The sequence below is a fragment of the Balaenoptera acutorostrata genome, chromosome 6 (assembly GCF_949987535.1).
Source record: "Balaenoptera acutorostrata chromosome 6, mBalAcu1.1, whole genome shotgun sequence".
NCBI classification, from domain to species: domain Eukaryota; kingdom Metazoa; phylum Chordata; class Mammalia; order Artiodactyla; family Balaenopteridae; genus Balaenoptera; species Balaenoptera acutorostrata.
Window position 1 is genome coordinate 2,630,379 of NC_080069.1, and position 26,390 is coordinate 2,656,768.

The window sequence follows — 26,390 nt, forward strand, 5'->3', positions numbered from 1 at the left end:
TCCGTGAGCCCACTCTACCCAAGTGAGAGGCACTGGACATATGTTCCAGTCAAAAGTGCTTATTTTCTCTCCAATATTCCACTCATCTCTGGGTTGAGGCTTTCTCCAAAGTGATGGCCTTACAATTCACCTTCTTACCTCTTCTGTTTTCAAGTATATATTAAACATACACATACACAAGCAATCTTGAAAGATCCATCAATGAAGTGATGAAGGGTAGAGTATGTGCTAATTTATGGATAAAAAGCCAACTTTATTTAACATTTAAAAGTTGTTTTCAATAGCGAGGTAAATTAGAATAGTGTGCTATTCCCAGAAACAGAACATCTCCGCAGAATTCTTAATGCATTAATGCTAAATGTACCTTTTCCTATTAAATCTATTCCTTTTCACTCTCTAGAGGAGATAAATTTTAAAAGAATGTGGAAGTAATAGCACAGGGTAAGGCCAGGAACTGGTCTGACCCTGGCCATCTACACAAGTGAATTCACTCATGTGACAACTCAGTGCCCTCGCCTGAGAAATGTAGATAATACTAAATTATCCTGATAGCCCTCGCTCGCTCTAACATTCTAAGAATCTATAGATGCTTCCACGTTCCTCCTCCAACACCTACAACAGACCTTACTGAACAATAAAAACCCTCTTTACCACTGGCACAGAAAACCTTTCCATAATAACGCCCCAGAGCCACTCACTACCAATTGACTGAAGATGGCAAGTATCCTATTTGTCACCCCTATTCTTATATAGATGACATCTTTTGAAATATGGCTAAACAACTCTTTCTACTGTGTTACATTCCTACTTGCATTTCTAGGTTAAGAATTTAAAAATACTCACTCCCACAAATCATTATCATCATTTAGGACTGTAGAGAATTAAAGTACAGAATTCAAATATTCTTCTATTGAAAAAGAAAATAAAATGTTCAGGTAAAATAATCAAAAGTATTCTCAGCTCTCTGTAAAAGCATTCTATTAATAACGGTGCTAATAAATAAAAGACAACCAATAGTGTACATCAGGTAGATAGTAAAAATTTAATAGTAATATCATAAAATAAACAAACATATAAAAATCAAGTATTTAGCTTTGGATGTTAGAAATAATATACATAATTAATTCAGCATACTACTGATAGTGCTGCAACATACGATTTTACTGTTCAAACCACAGATTATGCCAATAAGGCTTCTTTGTTCTCAGAGTTTCCAAAATTCTGCTTTTATTACTAAAAGCATCTGGACTTCAGACATCTCTAATGATGTAATACCTAGCATATTGCAACTGAAGCTGTGTGACCATTGTCTTAATGACCTAACAAAATCTTCTCATAATGGTATTGAAAAGGTAAACATTTCCCCCCTTTGCAATACTAGTTACCAAAACTGTCACACTGTCAAAATAAAAATGATTCCTTTCTCCTTTTGAATCTCAATTAAAAAGCACATGCATGAGAGGAAGCTGAAAACCAAAAGGGCAACTTTATGCTATATGCTAGATCAATGTTAAAATTCACAGACTAATTTTTAGATATAGTCTTCCTTGTTCTGGTCCTCAAAAAGAAACAAAAGTAATTAACCAACTTTTTAAATATCAGGGAATATATTTTTGCTATTCTTTCGTAATCAAATTTTTCAATGACTTCTAAGACTGTTTTTATAGCCTGTTTCCATTCAGCTAGTTCAGGAGACACACTGGTTGAAAAAGGACTGAGAATATAAACTTTAAGGCTAAAAGTTCCATCTTCGAAATGTTAAGATTTAAATAGAGCCCTCGACAAGGTTATTTAATCCAGAATTGCTGGCCATGAAAACAAGTAGACAGAAAAAAGGGTCATGCTTAAATGCGTAATTGAAAAAGCAAAGGCAAGTCTTTCACAACAGAAGTTATTCTTTCAACTTAAAGACATTTGCTGAAAGTAAAAATTACCTTGCTGCATGGTACATCTTCTTCAAAGCCATTAAGTCCAGTCTGGATCACTGTGTCTTACACTTTGGTTGGAACATTTAATAAAGTATATATTCTGTAGGAGATGACTATAGAACTCAACAAAATAAAATAGATAAAAAACTAGAATCTTGATTGAAAAATGGCATGTTTCTCCATCATTTTCATGCAATCAGTATGCCCATTTTAAATCTAATATTTATAAAAAATCGCTACATTTCCCACTGAAGCTTGTTATTCTGATGAGCCAAAGTTTAAATGCTTTCATTCCGCTGAGGATTAAAGAATGTTCTGAGGATTATTCATCATTATCTGTACAAAAAAGAAAAAAATTTAATTCACTCATTGCAAATCAAGCTCTATGTATTTACTTAGTAAAAAACTCATTCTCTGTCACACTAAAGGAAAAGAGCCTTACTGTAGTTTTAAAGGTAGTTTTTATTACAATATCACACACTCAATGTGAAATATTCAGACATTACAATAAAGAATTAAGTGGGAAGCAAAAATCACCTATCAGCCAAAGACAACCAAAGCTAATAGTTTTATATAAATCTTCCCAGATTGCTTATCTATGCATACCCAAATATGTTTTAAAAAATTACAACAAGATGCAGTTCTGAGACTCGAGTTTTTCCCTTTAAAACACATAATGGGGCTTCCCTGGTGGCGCAGTGGTTGAGAATCTGCCTGCTAATGCAGGGGACACGGGTTCGAGCCCTGGTCTGGGAAGATCCCACATGCCGCGGAGCAACTAGGCCCGTGAGCCACAGCTACTGAGCCTGCGCATCTGGAGCCTGTGCTCCACAACAAGAGAGGCCGCGATAGTGAGAGGCCCGCGCACCGCGATGAAGAGTGGCCCCCTCTTGCCGCAATTAGAGGAAGCCCTTGCACAGAAACGAAGACCCAACACAGCCTAAATAAATAAATAAACTTATAAAAAAAAAAAAACACATAATGGATGGAAAGATGGACAAATAAGTGATAAAGCAAGATTATAAAATTTTAATGGAAGAATCTAAACTTTGATTGGGTTATTTGTATGGAAATATGTTAATATAAATGTTTCAGACATTACATGAAATTTCTAAAAATCTTATATGTTCTGGTATAATGTTATAAGTCATAATCCTAGTTATTACTTTAAAATGTATATCTCAGAAATAACTAATTTTCTTGTCAACTGCATTATTATGAACTTACATCAAATCTTTAGCCGTGGTCATTTTTAAGTTTTTTGTCATTTACAGACAGTTCTGGGTGTACTCTGATGCTTTTGCAGATATGTTCCTATAAAAGGGTCTCATCTTCAAGAAATTCATGGAAAAGACTCTGACAAGTACAGGTTTCTGGTAACTGACTGTACTGCTGAACTGAATGAATAAGCATTTTCAGAACTCTAATGAAAAACTGATGAACTCATAAAGGGGCTAACAAAAGATCAAGATGAAAAAAAAAATTAATTACATGGGACTGAGTGAACTGATGAGGATGAGTATAATTTTTGTGACTTTCTTTTTGAATTAAAAAAAAAATCCCACAAGGACTCAGAGGCAAAGAATATACAAATCAATTTTTACTGTAAAGTAAAGGAGCTGTTACAGTGGAGGATTACTGGACTGAATGTCAACATTATGACATAGTATGAGTGTGTTTCATGTTTGGTAATTGCAATCGTTGTTGCTTTTATTGTGGTCATCCATGTACAATGCTTGGTGTCAGTCTATTTATCTCTTGTAAAAATAAAATACAGTGTGTGTGTGTGAAAAAAAAAATTACAACAAGATGCAGTTCTGAGACTCGAGTTCTTCCCTTTAAAACACATAATGGATGGAAAGATGGACAAATAAGTGATAAAGCAAGATTATAAAATGTTAATGGAAGACTCTAGATGGTGGGCATATGGGTGGTAACTGAAGTTTTTTCAACATTTTCATATGATAAGAATTTTACAATAAAATGTTGAAAATGAATAAATCATAGATATATTCCATGTCAGTTTCAATGGCTGTGTAGTATTTTCTTTACAGATATGGCGTATTTAAATTAACCATTTGTATTTATAGACATTCTAGTTATCTCCAATTTTTCATTAGTCTAGAAAAACACGGTGGAGTGACTTAAACAGACTGCTTAATTTAACCTTACATAACAGTCACTATCTTCACACTCCAGAAAGAGCTCGTCCGTTAAAATCGAAGTGTCATCTCTAATCACTGCACTGCTTGAAACCCCTCACGAGCTCCCCACAGGCTCACGACAGAACCTGTGCTCCTTATGTGGACTGCAGTGCCCTTCAGATCTGGCCTTTTAAGTACTTCTAGCCTTGTCTACTTCCATTGCCCATCTTCCCCAGCTGTCCCCATAATATATGCTCTAGTAACACTGAAGAGCTTACAGTTCCCGTAGTACAACAGCTGGCACCCGTCTATGTACAAGGAGACATATGCCTTGGGGGATAAATCCTCACTTATCTTTCAAAATCCAGCTCTGACGTCCTCTCCCCTGGGAAGAATTATCCTGACACTTTTATTTCTTCCAATATAGCTGGACCATCACTTTATGCAACATATTTTTTTGCTTTCAGTGTTACACTTATTGCTGTGTACTATAATTTACTTATTTTTTTACAATGACAAACTGTTTCAAACAGAAAAGTACAGAGAATAAACTAATGAACACACAGGTACCTAATATCTAGAATTAGTAAAAGTTAACTTTTGGCCCCACTGGTTTGGATAATTGATTCAAGAAAAACACATTAAAGAGAGAGAGCACCCTTTTCCCATCTTACTGCCTTCTCCTCCTCCTGAGGGGTGTTATCAGCATCCTGAAATTGATGTGTGCCCTTCCTTCCCATGGCTTTTAATTTTTATTACATATATGCACATTTAAATAAAATTGTTTTTAAATATTATATAAATGGTATCATGTACTACTTATTCAACTCATCATATTGGTGGGGCTTATCCAAGTGATAGATGAAAATTTCATTCCTTCACTATAACTGGTGTACAGAATCTCATCACATAAATAGCACAATATTCTATCTAAAATAAATGTAGAAGGAAGGTCTCTGTTTCCTTCTTAGACGTTTACAAGCTTGGACTGCTAAGATCAATGTTCTACACGAGGACGGGCTGCTGGCCTTTGCCATTCTATCACTGTCTACAGTTGGCTCCTCCTCTCCTTAAAGAATAAATTTTTTAGAAATAATATAAAGCAGTTCACACATTGTACTATCTCTATTTGATCTCTGACTCTAGCCTAGCTAGTACCTAGCTAAAGACTAAGTGGCATTAATTTTACCAATCGCTACACCTGTAGGCACTTAGCAAATCTGCAATGTGATGATATGAGGGAGTTGTATAGAGCAGGTGCTCACCACACCTGCACTGTGACAGTATGGGGGTGTTGTATAGTTCAGGCTGTCTTTTGAGGACTCACATAATTTCTGATTAAATAAAACAGAAATGTGTTGTAGAAAATCTTTTTAACTTCTAACTTATTGCCCCTGATACCACTATTGGGTGTACTAGATATCGTTATTCATTCCCTCCCTCATTACCCACCACCAACACAGAAAATAAAAGTGTCTAAGCACCATATGCAGATGACATGGTTTTACTGTTATCTCCTAAGATGTGACCTAAAAGACGACAGTCTGGGGAAAGAGAGCTAGATCTGCAGTATAAGAATTTCGAATAAGAAGGACTCTAAAGGGAGAGATCAAGATGGCAGAGTAAGAGGATGTGGAGCTCACCATCACCCCCACCAGGAACACATTAAAAATACATCTACATGTGGAACAATTCTCACTGAAAACGAACTGGAAACTAGACGGATTGCTGTACAACCAAGGCTGTAAGAAAGATCTCAGAGAATCGCTATGATGGGAAGAAGAGAGATTGGGTCGTGACCTGTGCCCCTGGGAGGGGACTCAGAGGAAAAGGGAGATTGCAGTGATGGACACTTGCCTTGGGGAGTAAGTGGGTCGAGCCATAGACTGGGGGTCCCAGTCATGGGGTCCTAGACAGAGGACACAAGCCCTGTTGGCTGGCTGGAAGATGCTGTGACAAGTACAAGGGCTGGAGAAGCCTGGAGTCCAGTCATGAGGATCTCGAGTGTTGGCCCCAGAGGCAGGGCAGAGAGAGGTGTGCTCTAACGGCTGAGGCTCTTCCCGGGACCACCTCATCACACAACCCCAGCCCGAGCACAGCCAATTCTCCAGCCCCATTCACTCCAAGCCACAGTGTTGCACTGGAACTGGGGCAGCAAGGACTGGGGAAGAGACTGAACCTTGGGACACAGAGGTGACCCAGGCCTGAGGCAGAGCCGGGTGGGGTAGCAGGTGCCACTGTTGGCACTTACTCAAGTGGTACCATATGATATCACTTATATGTGGAATCTAAAATATGACACACATGAACTTATCCACAAAACAGAAACAGACTCACAGACATAGAGAACAGCCATGTGGTTGCCAAGATGGGGTGGTGAGGAGGGATGGATTAGGAATTTTGGGTCAGCAGATGCAAACTATTATATATAGAATGGATAAACAACAGGGTCCTACTGTACAGCACAGGGAACTATATTCAATATCCAGGGATAAACCATAATGGAAAAGAATATAAAAAAAGAATGCATATATATATATGTATAACTGAACCACTTTGCTGTATAGCAGAAATTAAAACAACAATGTAAATCAACTACACTCAATAAAAAATTAAAAAATAGAAAAAGAAAGAAAGAAAAGGCAGAGGAACTGCTCTCAATTCAAGGAGTAAGAGAAAACTCTGGATAAATAATGAAACAGAAATAAATAATTTTCCGGATAAAAAATTCAAAACATTAGTGAAGAAAATGTTAACTGAATTAGGGAAAAGAATTGATCTAAACACTGAACATTTTAATGAAGAACTAGAAAATATAGAAAAGGGCCAGTGAGAAATGACTATTACAACAGCTGAAATAAAAACACACTATAAGGAAATGAATCACTAAGTGATACAGAAGACTGCACAAGTGATCTGGAAGGTATAACTGAACAATGGAAACCACCCAATCAGAACAAGAGAAAGAAAAATTGCTTTCATTTAAAAAAATTTGTTTAAGAGATCTTTGAGATAGCATTAGGTGTTCCAACATTCACATTATAGGGGTCCCAGAAGGAGAAGAGAGAGAGAAGGGGATCAAAAATGTATTTGAGGAAATTATGGCTGAAAAATTCCCAAACCTGTAGAAGAATATAGATATCCAGGTACAGGAAGCACAGAGATTCCAAATAAGATGAACCCAAATGGACCCACACGAAGACCTATCATAATTAAAATGGCAAAAGTTAAAGATAAAGAGAGGATTCTGAAGGCAGCAAGAGAAAAACAAAGAGTTATATAAAAGGGAACCCCCATAAGGCTATCAGCCGAATTCTCTGCAGAAACTTTGCAGGCCAGAAGGGAATGGCAATATATATTCAAAGTGCTGAAAGGGAAAAACTTGCAACCCAGGACACTCTACTCAGAAAGATTATCATTTAGAATAGAAGGAGAGAGAAAGAATTTCTCCGACAAGCAAAAATTAAACAAGTACAGCAATACTAAACTGACTCTAGTAAGAATGTTGAACTGTCTCCTCTAAATGGAAAAGAAGTAAAAACATATAAGAAAGGGAAAATCCCACTAGGAAAAGCAAATATATGGTAAGGATTGAAGATCAACCACTTAAGCCAGTACATAGGTTGAAAGACAAAAAAAAAAATGTTAAAAGCAACGATAATTACAATGAACAGTTAAGGGATAAGCATGAATATGTAACATATGACATAAAAAACACAAAATGTGGGAGATGGAGTAAAAAATGTAGCTCTTTTGGAATACATTTGAACTTAAATGACTAGCAGTTTAAAACAAGTAAATATAATTATGGGTCAACATGCCAACATATATAAATCCCATGGTAACCACAAATCAAACCCTACAATAGATATACAAAAATCAAAAAGAAAGAAACAAAGCATACCACTAAAGAAAATCATCAAACCATAAGGGAAGAAATTAACAGAGAAGAACTACAACAGCCAGAAAACAGTAAGAAATGGCAGTAAGTACATACCTATCAATTAAGTACTTTAAATATCAATGGATTAAATGCTCTCATCAAAACACATAGGGTAGCTGATTAGATTTAAAAAAACCCCAAAAACCAAGGCCCTTCAATATGCTGCCTACAAGAGACTCACTTCAGGGCTAAAAGCAAACACAGATTGAAAGTGAGGGGATGGAAAAAGACATTTCATGCAAATGGAAATGATAAGAAAGTGGGGGTAGCAATACATATATCAGACAAAAATAGACTTTAAAACAAAGGCCATAAAGAAAGATAAAGAAAGACACTATAACAATAAACGGATCAATACAAGAAGAGGATATTACATTAGTTAACATACACGCACCCAATATAGGAGCACCTAAATATATAAAGCAAAAACTAACAGACATAAAGGGAGAAATTGACAATGCTACAATAATAGTAGGGGACTTTAACACCCCACTTACATCAATGGACAGATCATCCAGACAGAAAGTCAATAGGCAACAGTGGTCTTAAATAGCTCAATAGACTAGTTGGTCTTAACAGATCTCTATAGGACTTTACATCCAAAAACAGCAGAGTACATATTCTTTTCAAGTGCACATGGAACATTCTCCAGGATAGATCACATGCTAGGCCACAAAACAAGTTCCAACAAATTTAGGAGGATAGAAATTATATCAAGCCATACATCAATTACAGAAAGAAAACAGGGAAAAGAACAAACACATGAAGACCAAACACCATGCTACTAAGAACCCAATGGGTCGATGAAGAAATCAAAGAGGAAATCAGAAAACACCTCAAGACAAATGAAAATAAAAACACAACATTCCAAAACCTTCTGGATGCAGCAAAAGCAGTTCTAAGAGGAAAGTTCATAGGGATACAGGCCTCTCTCAAGAAATAGGAAAAATTTCAAAAACACAACCTAAACTACCACCTAAAGGAACTAGAAAAAGAAGTACAAACAAAGCCCAAAGTCAGCAGAAGGTAGGAAAAAACATAAAGGAAATAAATAAAATAAAGACCAAAAAAAAAAAAAGATAGAAAAGATTAATGAAACTAAGAGTTGATTTTTAATAAGATAAACAAAGTTGATAAACCTTTAGCACAAAGAAAAAAAAAAGAGGACCCAAATAAACAAAATGAAAGTGAAGAAATAACAACCGATACCACAGAGGTAACAAAAAATCATAATACTATGAACAGTTATACGCCAACAAATTGGACAGAAGAAATGGACAAATTTCTAGCAACACACAACCTGCCAAGACTGAATCAAGAAGAAACAATTTGAACAGATCAATCACTAGTAGTGAAATTGAATTTGTAATAAAGAAAACCTCCCAGCCAAAAAAAGTCCAGGACCAGAGGGCTTCACAGGGAAATTCTACCAAACATATAAAGAAATAATAGCTATCCTTCACAAACTATTCCAAAAAATTAAGGAGGATGGGATGCTCCCAAATTTATTCTATGAGGCCACCATTACCCTGATACCAAAACCAGACAAAGGCACTACAGGAAAAGAAAGTTACAGGCCAATCTCTTTGATGAATATAGATGCAAAACTCCTCAACAAAATATTAGCAAACCAAATCCAAAAATATATAAAAAGGATCATACACTACGATCATGTTGGATTTATTCTCAGGATGCAAGGATGGTTCAATATTTGCAAATCTATGAATGTGACAGCACCACATTAACAAAGGGAAGCATAAAAAAATCACATGATCATCTCAATAGGTGCAGAAAGCATTTGAGAAAATTCAACATCCATTCATGATAAAAATTTCCATCAAAGTATGTATAAAGGGAACACAGCTCAACATAATAAGGGCCATTTATGACAAACCCACAGCTAATATCACACTCAACAGTGAAAAGCTGAAAGCTTTTCCTCTATACTCAGGAACTAGACAAGGATGTCCACTCTTGCCACTTCTATTTACATAGTGTTAGAAGCCCTAGCCACAGCAATCAGACAAGAAAAAGAAATAAAAGGCATCCAAATTGGAAGGGAAGAAGTAAAACTATCACTTCTTGCAGATGACATGATACTTTATATAAGAAAACCCTAGTCTCCCCCCCAAAACTATTAGAACTAATAAATGAATTCAGCAAAGTTGCAGGATACAAGATTAACACATAGAAATCTGTTGCTTTTCTATACACTAATAATGAATCATCAGAAAGAGAAAAAAAATCCTGTTTAAAATCACATCAAAAAGAATAAAATACATAGGAATAAACTTAACCAAGGAGGTGAATGACCTATACACTGAAAACTGTAAAATAGTCATGAAGGAAACTTAAGATAATACAAAGAAATAGAAAGATATCCTGTGCTCTTGGATTGGAAGAACTACTATTGTTAAATGGCATACTAGCCAAAGCAGTCTACAGATTTAACGCAATCCCTATCAAAGTACCCATGACATTTTCCCCAGAACTAGAACAAATAATCCAAAAATTCATATGGAACCACAAAAGACCCTGAATTGCCAAAGCAATCTTGAGGAAAAAAAAAAAAAACAAAGCTGGAGGCTATCTCCCTCCCAGACTTCAGACTACAGTAAGTCTCCTACATACGAACATTCAAGTTGCAAACTTTCAAAGATGCAAATGTGCATTCTCATGTCCTATCACATAAGTTAGTTCGCATGTCTGGTGTACACTGTCACATGCATGCATCCTCTACAAGTGGCTGTGCTTTTGTGTACGTTACTGTACAGTACTGTATAGAGTACAGTAACACAGTATCTTTATTTCAAGCCCAGGAAGCACACATAAAGGCAGCGGTGTGTAGCTGGTATGGCTAAGAAGTGCCAAGCGATAACGATGGAAAGAAAAGTGAAAATAATTGAGAGTGGAGCTACAAGAGGAAGAAGAAGTAACTGAAGAACTGAAGAGATTCACGATGCAATAAATGGCAAGGGGATTTTCTTTATTTGAGGAAGCACTGTTAGTCTCTGAGGCTCAGGACCCAAACAGAATGGTACACAAAGGTTGCAGCAGCCGTTCAGAATGCAATCCAGTGCTACCATGTCATCTACGATGAGAAAAAAAGAGCTACTACACAGACATCATTGGATCGTTTTTTTAAGAGGGTAGATAGAACTGAATCCAGCAAGGAACCGGAACCTGTGCCATCAGCGTCAGGCGTGAGTGAAACTGCACCTTGCCCTCTGTCTCCTATTGCTGATGATCCTTCAGCTCTGCCATCTCCCACCTCCTCTCCCTCCTGCAGTCAGTAGCTCTTCTTGCCTGTTAACTCGATGCCAGCCCCCGGATGCCAGCTGTTGTACTGGACTACTGTACTTTTCAAGGTACTGTACTGTAAGATTAAAAATATTTTATTTTTTGTGTTTCTTTGTTTTTTACATATTATTTGTGTGAAAAGTATTATAAACCTATTGCGGTACAGTACTATATAACCGACTGTGTTATTTGGGTACCTAGGCTAACTTTGTTGGACTTATGAACAAATTGGACTTACAAATGCGCTCTCAGAACAGAACTCACTCATATGTAGGGGACTTACTGTCTACTACAAAGTTACAGTAATCAAAACAGTGTGGTGTTGGCACAAAAACAGACATATAGATCAATGTAACATAACAGAGAGCCCAAAAACAAACCCGCACACCTATGGTCAATTAATCTATGACAAAGGAGGTAAGAACATATAATGGAGAAAGACATTCTCTTCAAGGAGTAGTGCTGGGAAAATTGGACAGCTGCATGTAAAAGAATGAGATTAGAACATTTCCTCACACCGTATACAAAAATAAACTCAAAATGGATTAAAAACCTAAATGTTAAACCTGAAACCGTAAGACTCATAGAAGAGAACACAGAGCACTCCTGACATAAATCATAGCAATAATTTTTTAGATCCATCTCCTAAGGCACAAGAAATAAAAGCAAAAATAAACCAATGGACCTAATTAAACTTAGAAGCTTTTTGCACAGCAAAGGAAACCACCAGCAAAACAAAAACACAAACTTTGGAATGGGAGAAAATATTGCAAATGATATGACTAATAAGGGATTAATATCCAAAGTATATAAACAGCTCATACAACTCAATATAAAACAAACCCAAAAACCAAAACCAAAAAACCACCTAATCAAAAATGGGCAGAAGAGGGAGTTCCCTGGTAGCCCAGTGGTAAAGAATTTGCCTTCCAATGCAGGGGACGTGGGTTTGATACCTGGTGAGGGAACTAAGGTCCCACATGCCATGGGGCAACTAAGCCCGTGCACCACACCTACTGAGCTTGTGTGCCCCAGTGAGAGAGCCCATGTGCCGCAAACTACAGAGTCCATGCACTCTGGAGTCTGCGTGCCACAACTAGAGAGAAGCCTGCATGCCACAAGAAAGAGCCTGCGCCGCAATGGAAGATCCCACACACCTCAATGAAGACCCCCATGTGCCACAACTAAGACACAATGCAGCCATAAATTAAAAAACAAATAAATAAAGAAATAAATGGGCACAAGTCCTGACTAGACATTTTCCAAAGACATACAGATGGCTAACACACATGAAAAGATGTCCAACGTCACTAATTATTAGAGAAATGAAAATCAAAATGAGATATCACCTCATCACCTGCCATCACCAAAAAGCCTACAAATAACAAATGTCGGAGAGGATGTGGAGAAAACGGAACCCTTGTACACTGTTGGTGGGAATGTAAGTTGGTGCAGTCATTATGGAAAAAAACTAAAAATAGAACTACCATATGATCCAGTATTCTCTTCTTGGGTATATATCCTGAAAAAAACAAAAACACTGATTCAAAAAGATACATGCACCCCAATGTTCATAGCAGCATTATTTACAATAGTCAAGATATGGAAGCAAACTAAATGTCCATCAACAGATGAATGGATAAAGACGATGTGGTATATATATATACAATGGAATAGTACTCAGCCATAAAAAAGAATGAAATCCTGCCATTTGCAGCAATGCGGATGGACCTAGAGAATATTATGCTTAGTGAAAGTAGACACACAGAGAAAGCCTAATAGTGCATGATACCACTTACTTTGGAATCTTTAAAAATAATACAAATGAATATACATGCAAAAAAGAAACAGACTCACAGATACAGTAAACAAACTAGTGGCTACCAAAGGGGAAAGGGAAGGGGGGGAGGGGCAAATTAGGGGCATGGGATTAAGAGATACAAGCTACTCTGTATAAAATATATAAGAAACAAGGATATATTGTACAGCAAGGGAATTATAGCCATTATCTTCTAATAACTTTTAATGGAGTATAACCTGTAAAAATAATGAATCACTATGCTGTACACCTGAAACTAATATAGTATTGTAAATCAACTATACTTCAGTAAAAAAAGAATAAATGCATGACCTTCATTTTAAAAAAAAGGACTTTAAATTAGTTATTCTAAATCCAATCACTGTCTAACATTTAAGTGTCATATGATGAACAATACAAAACAGCAAGTTAATTTATTTAGAGCAGGGGTCCCAACCCCCAGGCCACGGACAGGTACCGGTCCATGGCCTGTTAGGAACCGGGCCGCACAGCAGGAGGTGAGTGGTGGGCCAGTGAAGCTCCATCTGTATTTACAGCCGCTCCCCATCGTTCACATTACCACCTGAGCTCCGCCTCCTGTCAGATCAGCGGTGGCATTAGATTCTCACAGGAGCGCGAACCCTACTGTGAACTGTGCACGCAAGGGATCTAGGTCGCGCACTCCTTATGGGAATCTAATGCCTGATGATCTGAGGTGGAGCTGAGGCAGTGATGCTAGAGCTGGGGAGTGGCTGCAAATCCAGATCATCATTAGCAGAGAGGTTTGCCTGCACAGAGACCATCATAAATCAGTTACTTGCAGACTCACATCAAAACCCTATCAGTGAGTGGCAAGTGACAATTAAGCTGCATCTAATGGGGTAGACTGGACATAAGCAACACACTTTAGGTGTCACTGTCTCCCATCACCCCCAAATGGGACCATCTAGTTGCAGGAAAACAAGCTCAGGGCTCCCACTGATTCTGCATTATGGTGAGTTGTATAATTATTTCATTATATACTACAATGTAATAATAATAGAAATAACATGCACAATAAATGTAACGGGCTTGAACCATCCCCAAACAATTCCCACCCCACTCCCCACTCTGTGGAAAAACTGTCTTCCATGAAACCGGTCCCTGGCACCATAAAAGTTGGGGATGGCTGATTTACAGAATTCAATATACATTTTACAACCAGCTTAGTGAGTTGATACGTTTAGCTGCTTTACATTTTTTTCCAGGCTAAAGGAATTACTGCAGGCGTTATGATCCAGAACTCGGGGTCCTCGTGCCCTTTCATTTGTGTGGTAGAGAAAACCTGGTACTGCTTCTTGAGGAGTGCATTAGCCGGCATGATTGGTGGTGCTTTGCAGGGGAATGGCCTTCTGTGTAGGCATGTGTCCTTCTGAAACCACTCAGCTGTCACAGGACGGTGTCAATTCTACCTCGTGGCTCAGCTGACTGTGCTTTTTCTCCATGGAAGGGGCAAGTTTTCCAAATACCTGTCAAGCAACGCTAACTCCCAAGCACACTGTTGCTGACTACTTATGAAAAGCATCTTGAAACGATACTTGTGAGAACTGCCTGAAGGACACAGTCTGAGTATGAACAGAGCTAGTCTGATACTCTCCACAGATCCACTCAAATGCAATCATTTTTCTGGCCTCATGCCATTAACTTCCACATGCCATATTATGAGAAAGGCTCCTATGAAATCCAAATATTGTAAAAGTTACTGAGAATGTTTTCAGGCCATAACAGGACTGTTTTATAAAATGGTGTCCAAGATTTCAATTGAATCAGGAATATACAAGTTCCAGATAATGTTTATATTCTATATATTCATTTTGATAAAAATATTTTTTTATATATATAAAAAAACCCATGTTTTATAGTAATAAACACAACTGACAGACATTTGCAAAGACTAAGACTTGAGTTTTTCACTGCGGTCTATGGACTTAGATTCTTGGAGTCTGACAAAGTATTTTCCCCTTTAGAGGACTCCACATGTTACCCGAGTTTGAGGAACACTGTATCATACTCCCCTTTTTAAAAGAATCACTGGACATTTTTCTTTTGTTTCAATACCAAAAAGAGCTGTCCTCTGAGTAACGAACATATTTTGTCTCAAGTAATTAGTTAGGTTTCCTGCTTTGCTACAAATCTCAGCACCAAATTTGTGAATTATTTTCCCAAATTGTAGAGACCCTTTGACCATGAACTTTCTGTTCCTACTTCAACTTGGCTTAATATTATATTGCTTGCACTCATTTGCCTGAGGTATTCATTTGCCTGATATGTTGACTTTCCCAAACACTTGTTCCTAACTTAATTTCAGTTTGTTCTGTGTGTGTGTGTGTGTGTGTGTATACGCACACACACACACACACATATATACATTGTACTATATATAATGTAGTTAAACCTTTTCTGGGGGAACGAGATGGAATATAAATAAATCTTATGAAAATTTATACTGCCAAAATTACGCATCAACACTTTAAATCCTTGACTTTAGTCTACAAATCGTACCTTTAAAGTAATAGTATTAATTTTTGACAAACATTTTTAGAAATGAATTCTTGTTCAAAATATTCCAAATCAGTTTACAAATTATTATACAAATTAGGCTCATTACTGCATGGTAAGTTACTTAAAAAGATCACATATCATTTATCTTGATTACCCACTTCATTCACTAAACTTGGTTGCAAGTAACTTTAAGCTTTTTCCAAAAAAATTAAATGCTCTCAGAATAGACTTGTATCAAGAAAGACAATCAAAAGAATCTGGTATATAAGCTGTCAGGGAATTTCTGAAAGAGAAGTTTCAAGATATTTTGTGTAATGGAATACCTTCATTAGAATAAGTCTGTATCTCTGCTTTGAAGACACTAAACATTTATTTGGATAAGTACGTTCTTATATTTTTTCCCCAAACTGGAATTATTTTATTGTCCTTTGACATTTTTTTTAATAAAGAAGAACTCCCTTAAATTTTTACTGATAGGTTTCATAGCAACCACACCATAAGCACAAAACATGATTCTGTTTGTGCCTATTTCTGATAATCTGAACTACTACATAGTGAAGCACACAGGCAGCACTAACTGCTGGCTTACAAAAAGGACTGGTTTACATTCAATCTGTTCCTTGCTGCTAATGGCCTGAACTACTCCTTGGCAGTTATTCTGTTAGCTTAAGAAGAAAAGTAATGAAAATGCAGTGGGGTCTGAAGCTATAAGAGTACTTACTGGGCTTCCCTGGTGGCATAGTGGTTAAGAATCTGCCTGCCAATGCAGGGGACACAGGTTCGAGCTCTGGTCCGGGAAGATCCCATATGCCGCGGAGCAACTAAGCCCGTGCGCCACAACTACTGAGCCTGCGAGCCACAACTACTGGGCCCGTGTGCCACAACTACTGAGACCTGTGCACCTAGAGCCTGTGCTCCGCAACGAGAAGCCACCGCAATGAGAAGCCCAAGCACCACAACGAAGAGTAGCCCTCACTCACCGCAACTAGCGAAAGCCTGCGCACAGCAACAAAGACCCAACGCAGCCAATAATAAATAAATAAAATAAATAAATTAAAAAAAAAAGAGTACTTACTCTACCTGAAGATTTTCTAGTTTCAATTTAACGATAACTATTAGAATTTTAACAAGACTTTTACTTCCATTAAAGCAACTCAAGAAACATTTTTTGCTGAGCTTACAGTTAATGTAAATAAGTCTACATAACCATAAAGTTTCTCCCAAAATAAAAAGCATTCTTGAGTTGTGATTTTAGCAGACTTAATTTTTCATGAGTCAAAATGTCAAATATTTTAATAAAACCCTGGCTCTGAAATACCTGAACTGAACACCCCTCTGAACACGAAGTCCGGGTCCTCACCAACTCATGCCTACTGCCTTACCGTTTCCATCAGGTGCTCCCGCTGCCTCTTCCACTCTGTCAGTCCTTTCACTTCAGAAACCTTCACTGGTTTCCTCCATGTGCCTTACACGTTTCACAGTGTCAATCACAAAGACTAATTCTCAACAGGAAGCTCCTAATACAGTCAGTCTAACCCTAACACACATGAATCGCTGGTTTGTTCTTTTCCCTACAAGTCACACCCTCTACGTTTCTTTCCATTTTTCCCAGTTTGATCTCCCTTCTCTAATTCCTACTGCACTGAAAACATTTCAGAATGAGCACTTCTATGTATAGTTTTACACTTCCTTTCCTATCTATCTGTCTCATCTCCCAAGGAAACTGTACACAACACGTAAGCACAGACCGTGCCCTTCAGTGGCCACAGAAATGAAGTGCCAGGCCCACGGGGGCCTCCATAAACACTCTGAAAACCCACCACAGTGCATGAGATTGGAGGTCATGCACCATCTGATAGCAAAGGAAACAAACTTGAGGCAAAATAAATCTCCTTGTGTCCTGTGACCAGCCTGTCAGAGCCGGGAGTATAACTCTGGTCTCTAGGTCCCATGCTTAGCGCTCTTGACCAATTCAAGGGGAAAAACATTTGTAACTTTAGTAACTTTTAATAAAGTCCTAACACATTCTGAGTGATTCTATTGGTAAACATTTTCCAAATATAAAAATGGTTTACCCTCAAATCACTGTAGATGAACTCTACTTACTCTGAACAGAAGAGGTTACATTTGGTTCTAGTTAGGAGAAATTTTACGTATGTGTCTAAAAATTTAATTCTGCCTCCTTAATAAAAAAGCATTCTAATTTCTAGAGCTGTCCAATAAGGAGGCTTTTTAAAAATCTCATTCAAATGTTACTTGCAAATTAAATTAAAATATTGACTTAAAAAAAAACCAATAAAGCCAATAAAAGCTTATGCCAGAATCAGTCAAAGAGAAGGACACAGTTAATTGCTTAAAAGTACGAGGTATAATTCCAATATAGATTTCACCAAAATGCACGTGATATAAGCTCATCAATTTACATTTGTCATTTTATTTTTTGCACATTTATTTAAAATATAAGGATGTGAGGAAATCTTACCTTCTTGATAGGCTCCATCTGCCATAACTAAATGAAGAATCTTGGAATAAAGATGCTGATGTTCATTTCCCAAAAGATTCTGAACTACTGTTGAACAAACCTCAATATTTTCATCTTCATCTTCATGAACAGCCTATACCGAATTTCCAAATATAAATTAATATTTGAATGTTAACCTCCTCTAATTGGAGACTTTGTTTGTTATTTATAATGGGTCTACTGACCAATAAAAATCACTGTCATTTCACTAGTAATTCAAACAGAGCATATTTCAAAATTAAATGTTTTAAGTGACATTTTACTCACTTTTATTTTCTCGTAAGCCTCAAAGAACTTTTCGAAGCCTATTTCCTGCTCTAGGTGAAGCCTTAGTTCCTCTAAATGATTAAAGACACTGTCGTATTCACATTCACTAGTTATCTCACCATCACTGTTATCTAAAAAACATAAATAAAAAAGAAGACATTTTATGATTTAAAAGACTAAATAAAATAATTCTTACCATAATTGATTAAAATCCTGTGACACGTGAATATTGTCATTGAGATAGACTACTTGTACATTCAATATAAAGTTTCTGTCATTATAATACTTGTCATTTATATAGGTAATCAATGTACATATATATAAATTTGTCTTAACAGGAATGTTACTTTAGAAATCTTTTCTTTTATAGACATCAACAGTAAGTCAGGTTAGAATAAAAACTTTTCCAAGAGATGTCACTGAATTTAGCTAAAAAAAAAAAAAAAAAAAAAAGGAAAAAGCATACCCATATGTTCTGCACTGAGGCAACCAACTCTATTTTTAAAAACCTGATATTAAACATGGGGCAAAACATGAACGAGCATACAGATGACCTAAGATGTATATCATAAAACTTGGAAGGCACTTAAAAAGTATTATAAATGCTTTATATGTTTTATGTCATGTACATGCCCCAGGTAATTTGGAAAATTCTAGTAAAAGAAAAATGAATGCAGAATCATTCCTTTTCACATTACCTCGTCTTCTCAAATAAATTGTCATTTAAATACACAAATTTTCTATGCATCTTAGGGTCAATGATATGAACAAGGAACTGTTTCCAAACCAAAAAAAAAAAAAAAAAAAAAAACGTGCCAAGGTTTTAAAAACTCTTTCAGTTTAACCCTGCTGGTTAAGCACTGTATGTGGAAGCCCTTTGTAAAGCATAAAGGGCTAAGAAAACTAAGTTATTATCTTTATTACTAGGAAAATAAGTCAAGAAGTGGAGGATAACAGGATAAAAATGCTTCAGAAAAGCATTTCCATACTTCAGTGGAAAAGAAATGGGACAACTACGTATGGAGACTTTGTGAAAAGAGAGAGTGAACGCAAGTCAGCGACGCAGAGCAGGCTTCAGCCTCACTTAAGGCTGGAAGGGGCTCGTGTCGGAGGCCAGGAAGAGACACTCTGCTTGCAGTGTGGGCCAGCACGCACCCGAGTGCCACTCCTCGTTGAGAGCGCTCCCGCTGCTGGGGCTGTCGTCCTCGTCGCCCGCGTCCGTGCCAGTGGCGGCCTGCTCCGCGTCGCTGGTCCTCAGGCCTGACCCCTCCTCCTCGCTGTAGTCCTCCCCCGGCTGCTCTCGCAGCAGCTGCTCCATGGAGGCCTGAAGCGCTTGTAAGTCTGTGTCAGCCTCTTCAAACGCACTGAGAATTAAAAATTAAATGGAGCGTTACCAAAACTTTACCTTTCTGAAATTTTACTTCAACTCAATATACATGTGCTCCTTTCTACGTAAAAGTACTCGTGGTGGGTAAAAAGAAATCTGAAAAAACACACAGTTTTTAACAAAGGAAATGAGGATTCACACAATTGATAAATAAAGCACACGACACATCTTCTGGAATACATACGCCCGAAGATGACTTGTATAAAATGGTCCTGATTTGTCAGAGAGAATCATGTAACTATCAACATTATTAATTCCTTAAGTTTTGAAAGAATGTTTCAATATTGAAGAGCCAGACTAAATATTTTTCTTTCATGTAGTTTTGAAGGTTCAGCAAAACCTTGGTGTGGATGTGCGACAGCTGTGCACCAGCCTCACTGCGGGGGTCTTGCCCTCCAGGCACTGCCCAGAGTATTAATTCTACTTTCGTGCAATTACAGATGCTGAAATGAACTGATTTATGCAAGTAATATCTTACATTCGTATAATACCTTAGTTATTAAAGCTGTTTATCCTATTTAAATTTTATCCATACAAAACTCACTTTAGAAACAGGGAAACTATGGATCAAGGTGCTCAAGTGACTTGTCAAGGCCACATGGTCAGTAAATGACAAAAACGAGACTGAGATTTAGGCCTTCTGACCACGTCTACAAGACCCAAGAAGCACACTCAGCGGCTCCATTCCTCCGAGGAGCTGCTCCTTGCTCCCTGGGGCACGCAAATGGAAGAACTTGGAGACTAACAGTTAATTCGAGTTTTAGATACATAAAGTCCTCTGAAAGATTAGGGACCCCCAGTGAGGATTTCAATAGTGGAAAAGCGATATTAAGCAGAACACAAGGCTGATGAAGCCCTTTCTTAAAGTTTAGACTCTAATTGAATAAACAAATACTTACTGAAGAGCTAAAACATAAATATTATTATGCGAGACCTCATACAAAATTTTCATTAACAGAAAAATAATTTTTAATGTAGAAGTATCTTTATTTTGTACATATGTGTACAAACTCCTACACTTTGACTTTGCAGCAGTTAAAGAAAAGCAAACATCATCTAATTAGAATGAGAAGGACAGTGTCTAATCTTTCGGATCATCCTAGGAGCAGTTAGCTTAATATTTAATTACCAGACTTACATACCACGCACATCTGTTAGGTGCCATTGCTATGTGACTAGGCATCAACCGGTTGGTAAAATCTTCCTGGAGAGGAATTAGTTTCCACCACAGATGGTATTAAAGCTAGTGGGCTGCTAACTATGCCAGTGTCAGAAAAGTGTAAGAGGATTAATATCTTTTATGAAGTGAGCACTCAAAAAATTGACTCAGATACTTTAAACCCTGGTCCTGAATTTTCTTTTTAGTAGGTTTTCTTATTACATGATCAAAAGTAAAGTTTGGATCAAAAAAATGCATATTTTCCAAAGAAAAATGTCAAGTGAAATTTCCCTATATGCATATGGAGTAACTTACTTGAAAAAAACTTAGTTTTCAAATTTAAAAAATAACATTAAAAGCTTCTAACTTAAATTTTAAAATAAAATTCTGTCATCAACTCGTTATTAAAAGAATATAAGCCACAAATAAGCTATATTCACTCAGATAAAAACTGATGACTTATAAAAACTTTGAGGAAAAAAAACTGTTACCAAGGATTTTGTCAACCACAGAGGTGCTGAAATGTTGTCCTGTTATCCAACAGGCTTAATAAAAATACAACGTAAAGTGCTTAATGACTACAGCCAAGCAGAAGAAGCAAGGATAAAAAGGTAACTTTTCCTCCAAATTTTGAGGGCACCAGCAAAAATCTACAGAACTCTATGGGGGAAAAAAAAAGTCAACCTTTATTTTATTTATTTTTTTGGCCACGCTGCGTGGCTTATGGGAGCTTAGTTCCCCAATCAGGGGTTGAACCCGGGCCCTCGGCAGTGAGAGCATGGAGTGTTAACCACTGGACAGACAGAGAATTCAAAAGTCAACCTTTGAAAGATAAAGTTTGGCTAGAAATTTAAAAAGAAAGGGCAAGCCTTAAGAAAAACAAAAGCAGAAAATAAAATGCACCAGATGCAGTGCCCGGCTCAAGAATTAGAGGGAGAGAAATCATGAGACTGATATCATGCTTTCAATTAGATCAAAACACACATTGTTTCTATTGAAAGGCAGAGGTAAAAAGGAGAAACTTAAATTCAAACAAATCAAAAGATAAATCATAAAAATTATAGCATTTTGCAACCTATTTTCCTGGTGACTTGAATACACTTCTTGAACACTCTGGTTTTACTTCCCCAAAAAGTCTGTAACGTTTGTTGGATGGGCTGAGAAGGCTGACTGATATCAAGGAAGGTAAAGGGGTATTACTGTCTAAGGAGCTGCCAGTTACCAGCTCTTCCAGGAGTGTTGGTTAAATTTTCCTCTGGGATTCTAGATTCCTCAGGCATTAATAAGAAGGGAATTTTGTGAAAGCAGTTAAGTGCAGAACTCACATGTGAGCATGTGTGCACACATACACACACACACACACTATTCCACCTGCTAACTCCCCACTGCCATGGTTTTGAAATCACAGCCGGCAGGAGACAGATGTGGACGGAGCTTTCTGGCATCTTCCTGGGGCAGAGTAGAGTAGTGAGTCCTTCAGTTTCCCACTGCAATCCCTGTACCATGTGGCATCACACTACCAAACAGTCATTACCCTGCTGAGGTTCACTCAATTAAGCACCAGCCACATCAAGCGTTGTGATGGATGCTCAGTGGCCAGTAAGACAGAGAACACAATGGTGACCCTGTCCTTACATTCCTCAAGTGGCATTAAGTTACAGTATTTAGAGGCAGACACACATATCAAAGTTTACGTGACTGTACTTTAAATACATTGTAAAAAGTTAAAGGAGTAGTGCAAGGTCAGCTACAGATCATGTTTAAAAACTGTGGGTGAGTCTCCATCTCCACAACATGTGTAAATTCAGAAATCCTGTTAGTGTCGGTATCTACGAATGTCACCATGCTCACATGTCCTCAGAGTCGGAAGGTCCTTCCTTCACATGCTCATCTTCCATTTCATCCAGTTCAAGATTATCCTGACGTCCATCTCCGACAATGGGGATATCCATCAGTGTTCTGAACAGCTTGGAGAGGTCTGGAAGTGAACATGTCCTCAACATCTATAAAAAGGCAACCGATATCTTATTAGGAGTGAGACAGTGAGAAAATTAAAACGAGAGAAAAAATTAGAAAATTGGAGCTAATAATAATTTTGTTATCTATATATACACATCGATCATCCATTTAAAGCTAGAAGCTTCAGGGTGACTTGCCTAAGCTGAGAACCTACTTCTCTTGAACTTCAGCTCAGTATTTTTTCAGTGATGAAAGTAAGCTTGCGAGTTCTGCTTGGGTTTCAATGTGAAGTGGACTTGAAAAGGTAGGGAGGGTGTTTATCTGGGGTGTGCACGTGGAGGCAGCTGGAGCTGGGTCAGGCCCTGCCACCCCTCGGCCACAGCACCCCTCCTGAGTCTTCCTCTCACTTCCCGACGTCCAACGTGCTCCGGGTATTTTTGCCCAAGCTTGGCTAAGCAGCACCCCACACAACTGGTGGCCCTTAGGGTCCCTTTGCCCTAGCAGATGCTGGGTGGCCAACAGCTTAGAGCGGGGCCTCCAGTTAGTGCAAAGAAGAGCCCCCTGGGGCCTCCCTGAGCAGCGGCCTGCGAGCAGCAAGCGCCTTTCCCACCAGAGAGGACGGCTGGGAAGATAGGCACCTCCAAGTTCACGCTGACAGCACCTGGAGCGGCAGGGTGAGGAAGAGCCCAGCACACCGAGATGAGACAGCACAACACGGTGGAGGTGCTCGGAATGTGAACCGCGTTGGACAAGACCAGGATAACAGGGACAGCCTCTGTCCAGCACCCTTTCCACAGCCGGAACGTGACGGACAGACAGGGCTACGGCACACACATCTACAGAAGTCAGTCTCAGGGATGGTCAACCCTAAAGGGATCGGTAAGATCTGAAACGTGACTCCTAAGGCCCCGATAAGAACCCAGCACCAGATGGGAGACTGTGCAGAACACACAGTGTTTAGCATATTAATGAAAATGTATATACTTGGCCAATTTTATTGGTACAATCCGTTTTTGAGAATAAAAAGGAATAGACTTCTATTATTTGAACGTAATTTACATATCACAGCACTCAAGAGAAAAAAAATGGTGATGCACTACAAGATGGTGCAGATACACTGCCTGGTTAAAGCACTTAACAATGGTACTGTCAGCAGAATTTACGCTTGACTTGTTTGTTATCTGAATGGTTTGAGCCACATATATTATAAACCCGGGGTATGCAAAATACGCAGCCACTAACAGTTTACCCAGATACATGCTAATCGATAAAAATAAATAGCATATACGCATTGTATACCTAAATACAAGGGGACTACACGAAAGGATACAATATTTTTTAGGCTGAGATAAATTTTAGCCCTGGTAAAATCATCTCAATTCTAGTTTATTCCTGTCATTAATTAAAATAAACTTCATCACCTAACATAAAATAATAGGGTTAGAAAGAAATTTCAAGTGGTCTGTACCTCTGGGAATGGGTTTACACACCCAGCAATCCAACAGTTCCCAAAGGTCCTATATTTAAAATCCTAATGTTCACAGTCTTCCCTGACAGACTGTTAAAGTTTTAGACAGGATATTCATCTTCATAAGAAGAATTTTATATAAGAACACTTCCAGTTCTGTAATTCTGAGTCTACTAGATTTCTTTCATATTGTTTAAATAATATTCTATAGTTTGGACATTAATAGAAAGAAATCCTCCTGAAAATAGCTATTAATCCAGAACATGTTGCCTCAGATCTTACTTCATTTATAGTCAGACTAAATTTTTCCAAAATTTTTTGTAGTATGATTATTTATGCAGCTAGCATTTGGTACCATTATAAATCAAACAGGAAACCAATGTTTTAGAAAACCTTAAAACATTTAAAAAAATGCAGTTCCTTTAGATCTCTCACTGTTGGTTCTATTTTTTCTCAAAAATGAAGACAACCACATAAAGAATGAATGAATTTAGTAGTAGTTGCACTAATAGAACTTCACATGAAATTCTACTTAATTCTATCAACTCAGTTTTTCATCTGTAGTATTTTTAATATAAAATTATGTGTTAGTAATCCGCTGGCTATACTATAAAATAGTTTATGATGAGCACATTTGTTTAGCTTCTGCTTACTGCAATTCAACTGTAACACTACACCCTCAAAATAGCTTCTACAAATACTTGCTCACTTCAACCCATAAACAAGGTTAAAAATGGACTTAAAACATTAAAAAATTATGAACACTTACCAAAGGCAAAAATTACGGACATTTTCTAAGAATTGATATTTTAGCAAATCAAAACAAGACATTTAAGGCACTTGTGTTATTTGTGAATTGTACATTAATATTTACTTTCCCCCACTCTGCATTTTCTATAACAAGAAAGTAAATTCTCCAGTTTTCATAGAGATCAGTCTTCCACTCTACTCCCCAAATGAGATCACTAGGTCTCATCTTTACACTATTTCATCCTGACCTATTACAAATTTACCTTCAATAATCTTCATTTATGTGTTATACTCTCAATTTTATTAAGTCACTCTGTTACAACGGCCTTATGAAAGCTGCCACTGTATTTATGGTGTTTCTTGTCAGAAACAGTGCAGCCCAGAAGACAATGTAAGTCTAGATCTAGCAGAAATACCCTTTCAAAGTGAAAGTGAAATTAAAATGTTTTTAAATAAACAAAAGCTAAAAAAAAAATTATCACCAACAGGGACACAAGAAGTGTTAGAGAAGTTCTTAAAGTCGTAGAAAAATAGTACCAGATAAAAATTTGAATTCTACACAAAGGGATGAAGAATGTTGGAAATGGTTAATATGTAGATATAAAAGACTTCCTTTCTCAATTTTTACTTTCTGTGAATGATAATTGAATGTTGAAAGCAAAAACAATAGAAATGTATTGTGGAATTTATAATACATGCAGAAATAAAACACATGTCAACAATTCCACAAAGGACAGGCAAGAGCAGGGGAATGGAAATGTACTGTTGTAAGGCTCTGATGCTATTCGTGACACAGTACAATATTTGAAGGCAGACCAGGATAAACTAAAGATGTATACTGAAAACTGAGAATGACCATTAAATATTTTTTAAAGTCTACTTTATAAGCAAATAGTAGAGATTAAATAAAATACTAAAAATACTCAATTCAAAAGGGAGAATAAAAGTAAAAAAGGAATGAAAGAAATAATGAGACAAATAGAAAACAAATAGCAAAATGATAAGTTTATCAATCATATCATTTTGATAATATATTGAAAATTACACTAGATATAAATGGTCTAACCTCTTTAATTAAAAGACTGTCAGAATGGTTAAAAAGCAAGATTCAACTATATGACAACTACAAGAAGTCTATATGAAACAAGTATGATTAAAAGTAAAGGATGTAGGGACTTCCCTGGTGGCGAAGTGGTTAAGAATCCGCCTGCCAATGCAGGGGACA

The 26,390-nt window shown here is 37.3% G+C and overlaps 1 protein-coding gene across 9 annotated transcripts in view; it reads right to left on the minus strand.

Moving 5' to 3' along the window:
• Nucleotides 1–1,023: 1,023 nt before the first annotated feature.
• Nucleotides 1,024–26,390, minus strand: part of NEK1 (NIMA related kinase 1) — a 206,392-nt gene continuing 181,025 nt past the window's right edge. For 8 of the 9 annotated variants that reach the window (XM_057548150.1, XM_057548156.1, XM_057548154.1 and 5 more), the window contains 6 exons: nt 22,840–22,991; nt 19,598–19,806; nt 18,443–18,573; nt 18,137–18,269; nt 12,803–12,837; nt 1,024–2,264 (listed from right to left, as the gene is read on the minus strand). In XM_057548150.1, the coding sequence (XP_057404133.1) occupies nt 2,232–2,264; nt 12,803–12,837; nt 18,137–18,269; nt 18,443–18,573; nt 19,598–19,806; nt 22,840–22,991 (693 nt within the window). In that variant the 3' untranslated portion in view covers nt 1,024–2,231. The remainder of the gene's footprint in view (nt 2,265–12,802; nt 12,838–18,136; nt 18,270–18,442; nt 18,574–19,597; nt 19,807–22,839; nt 22,992–26,390) is intronic. The other variant, XM_057548151.1, reaches the window with a different exon arrangement.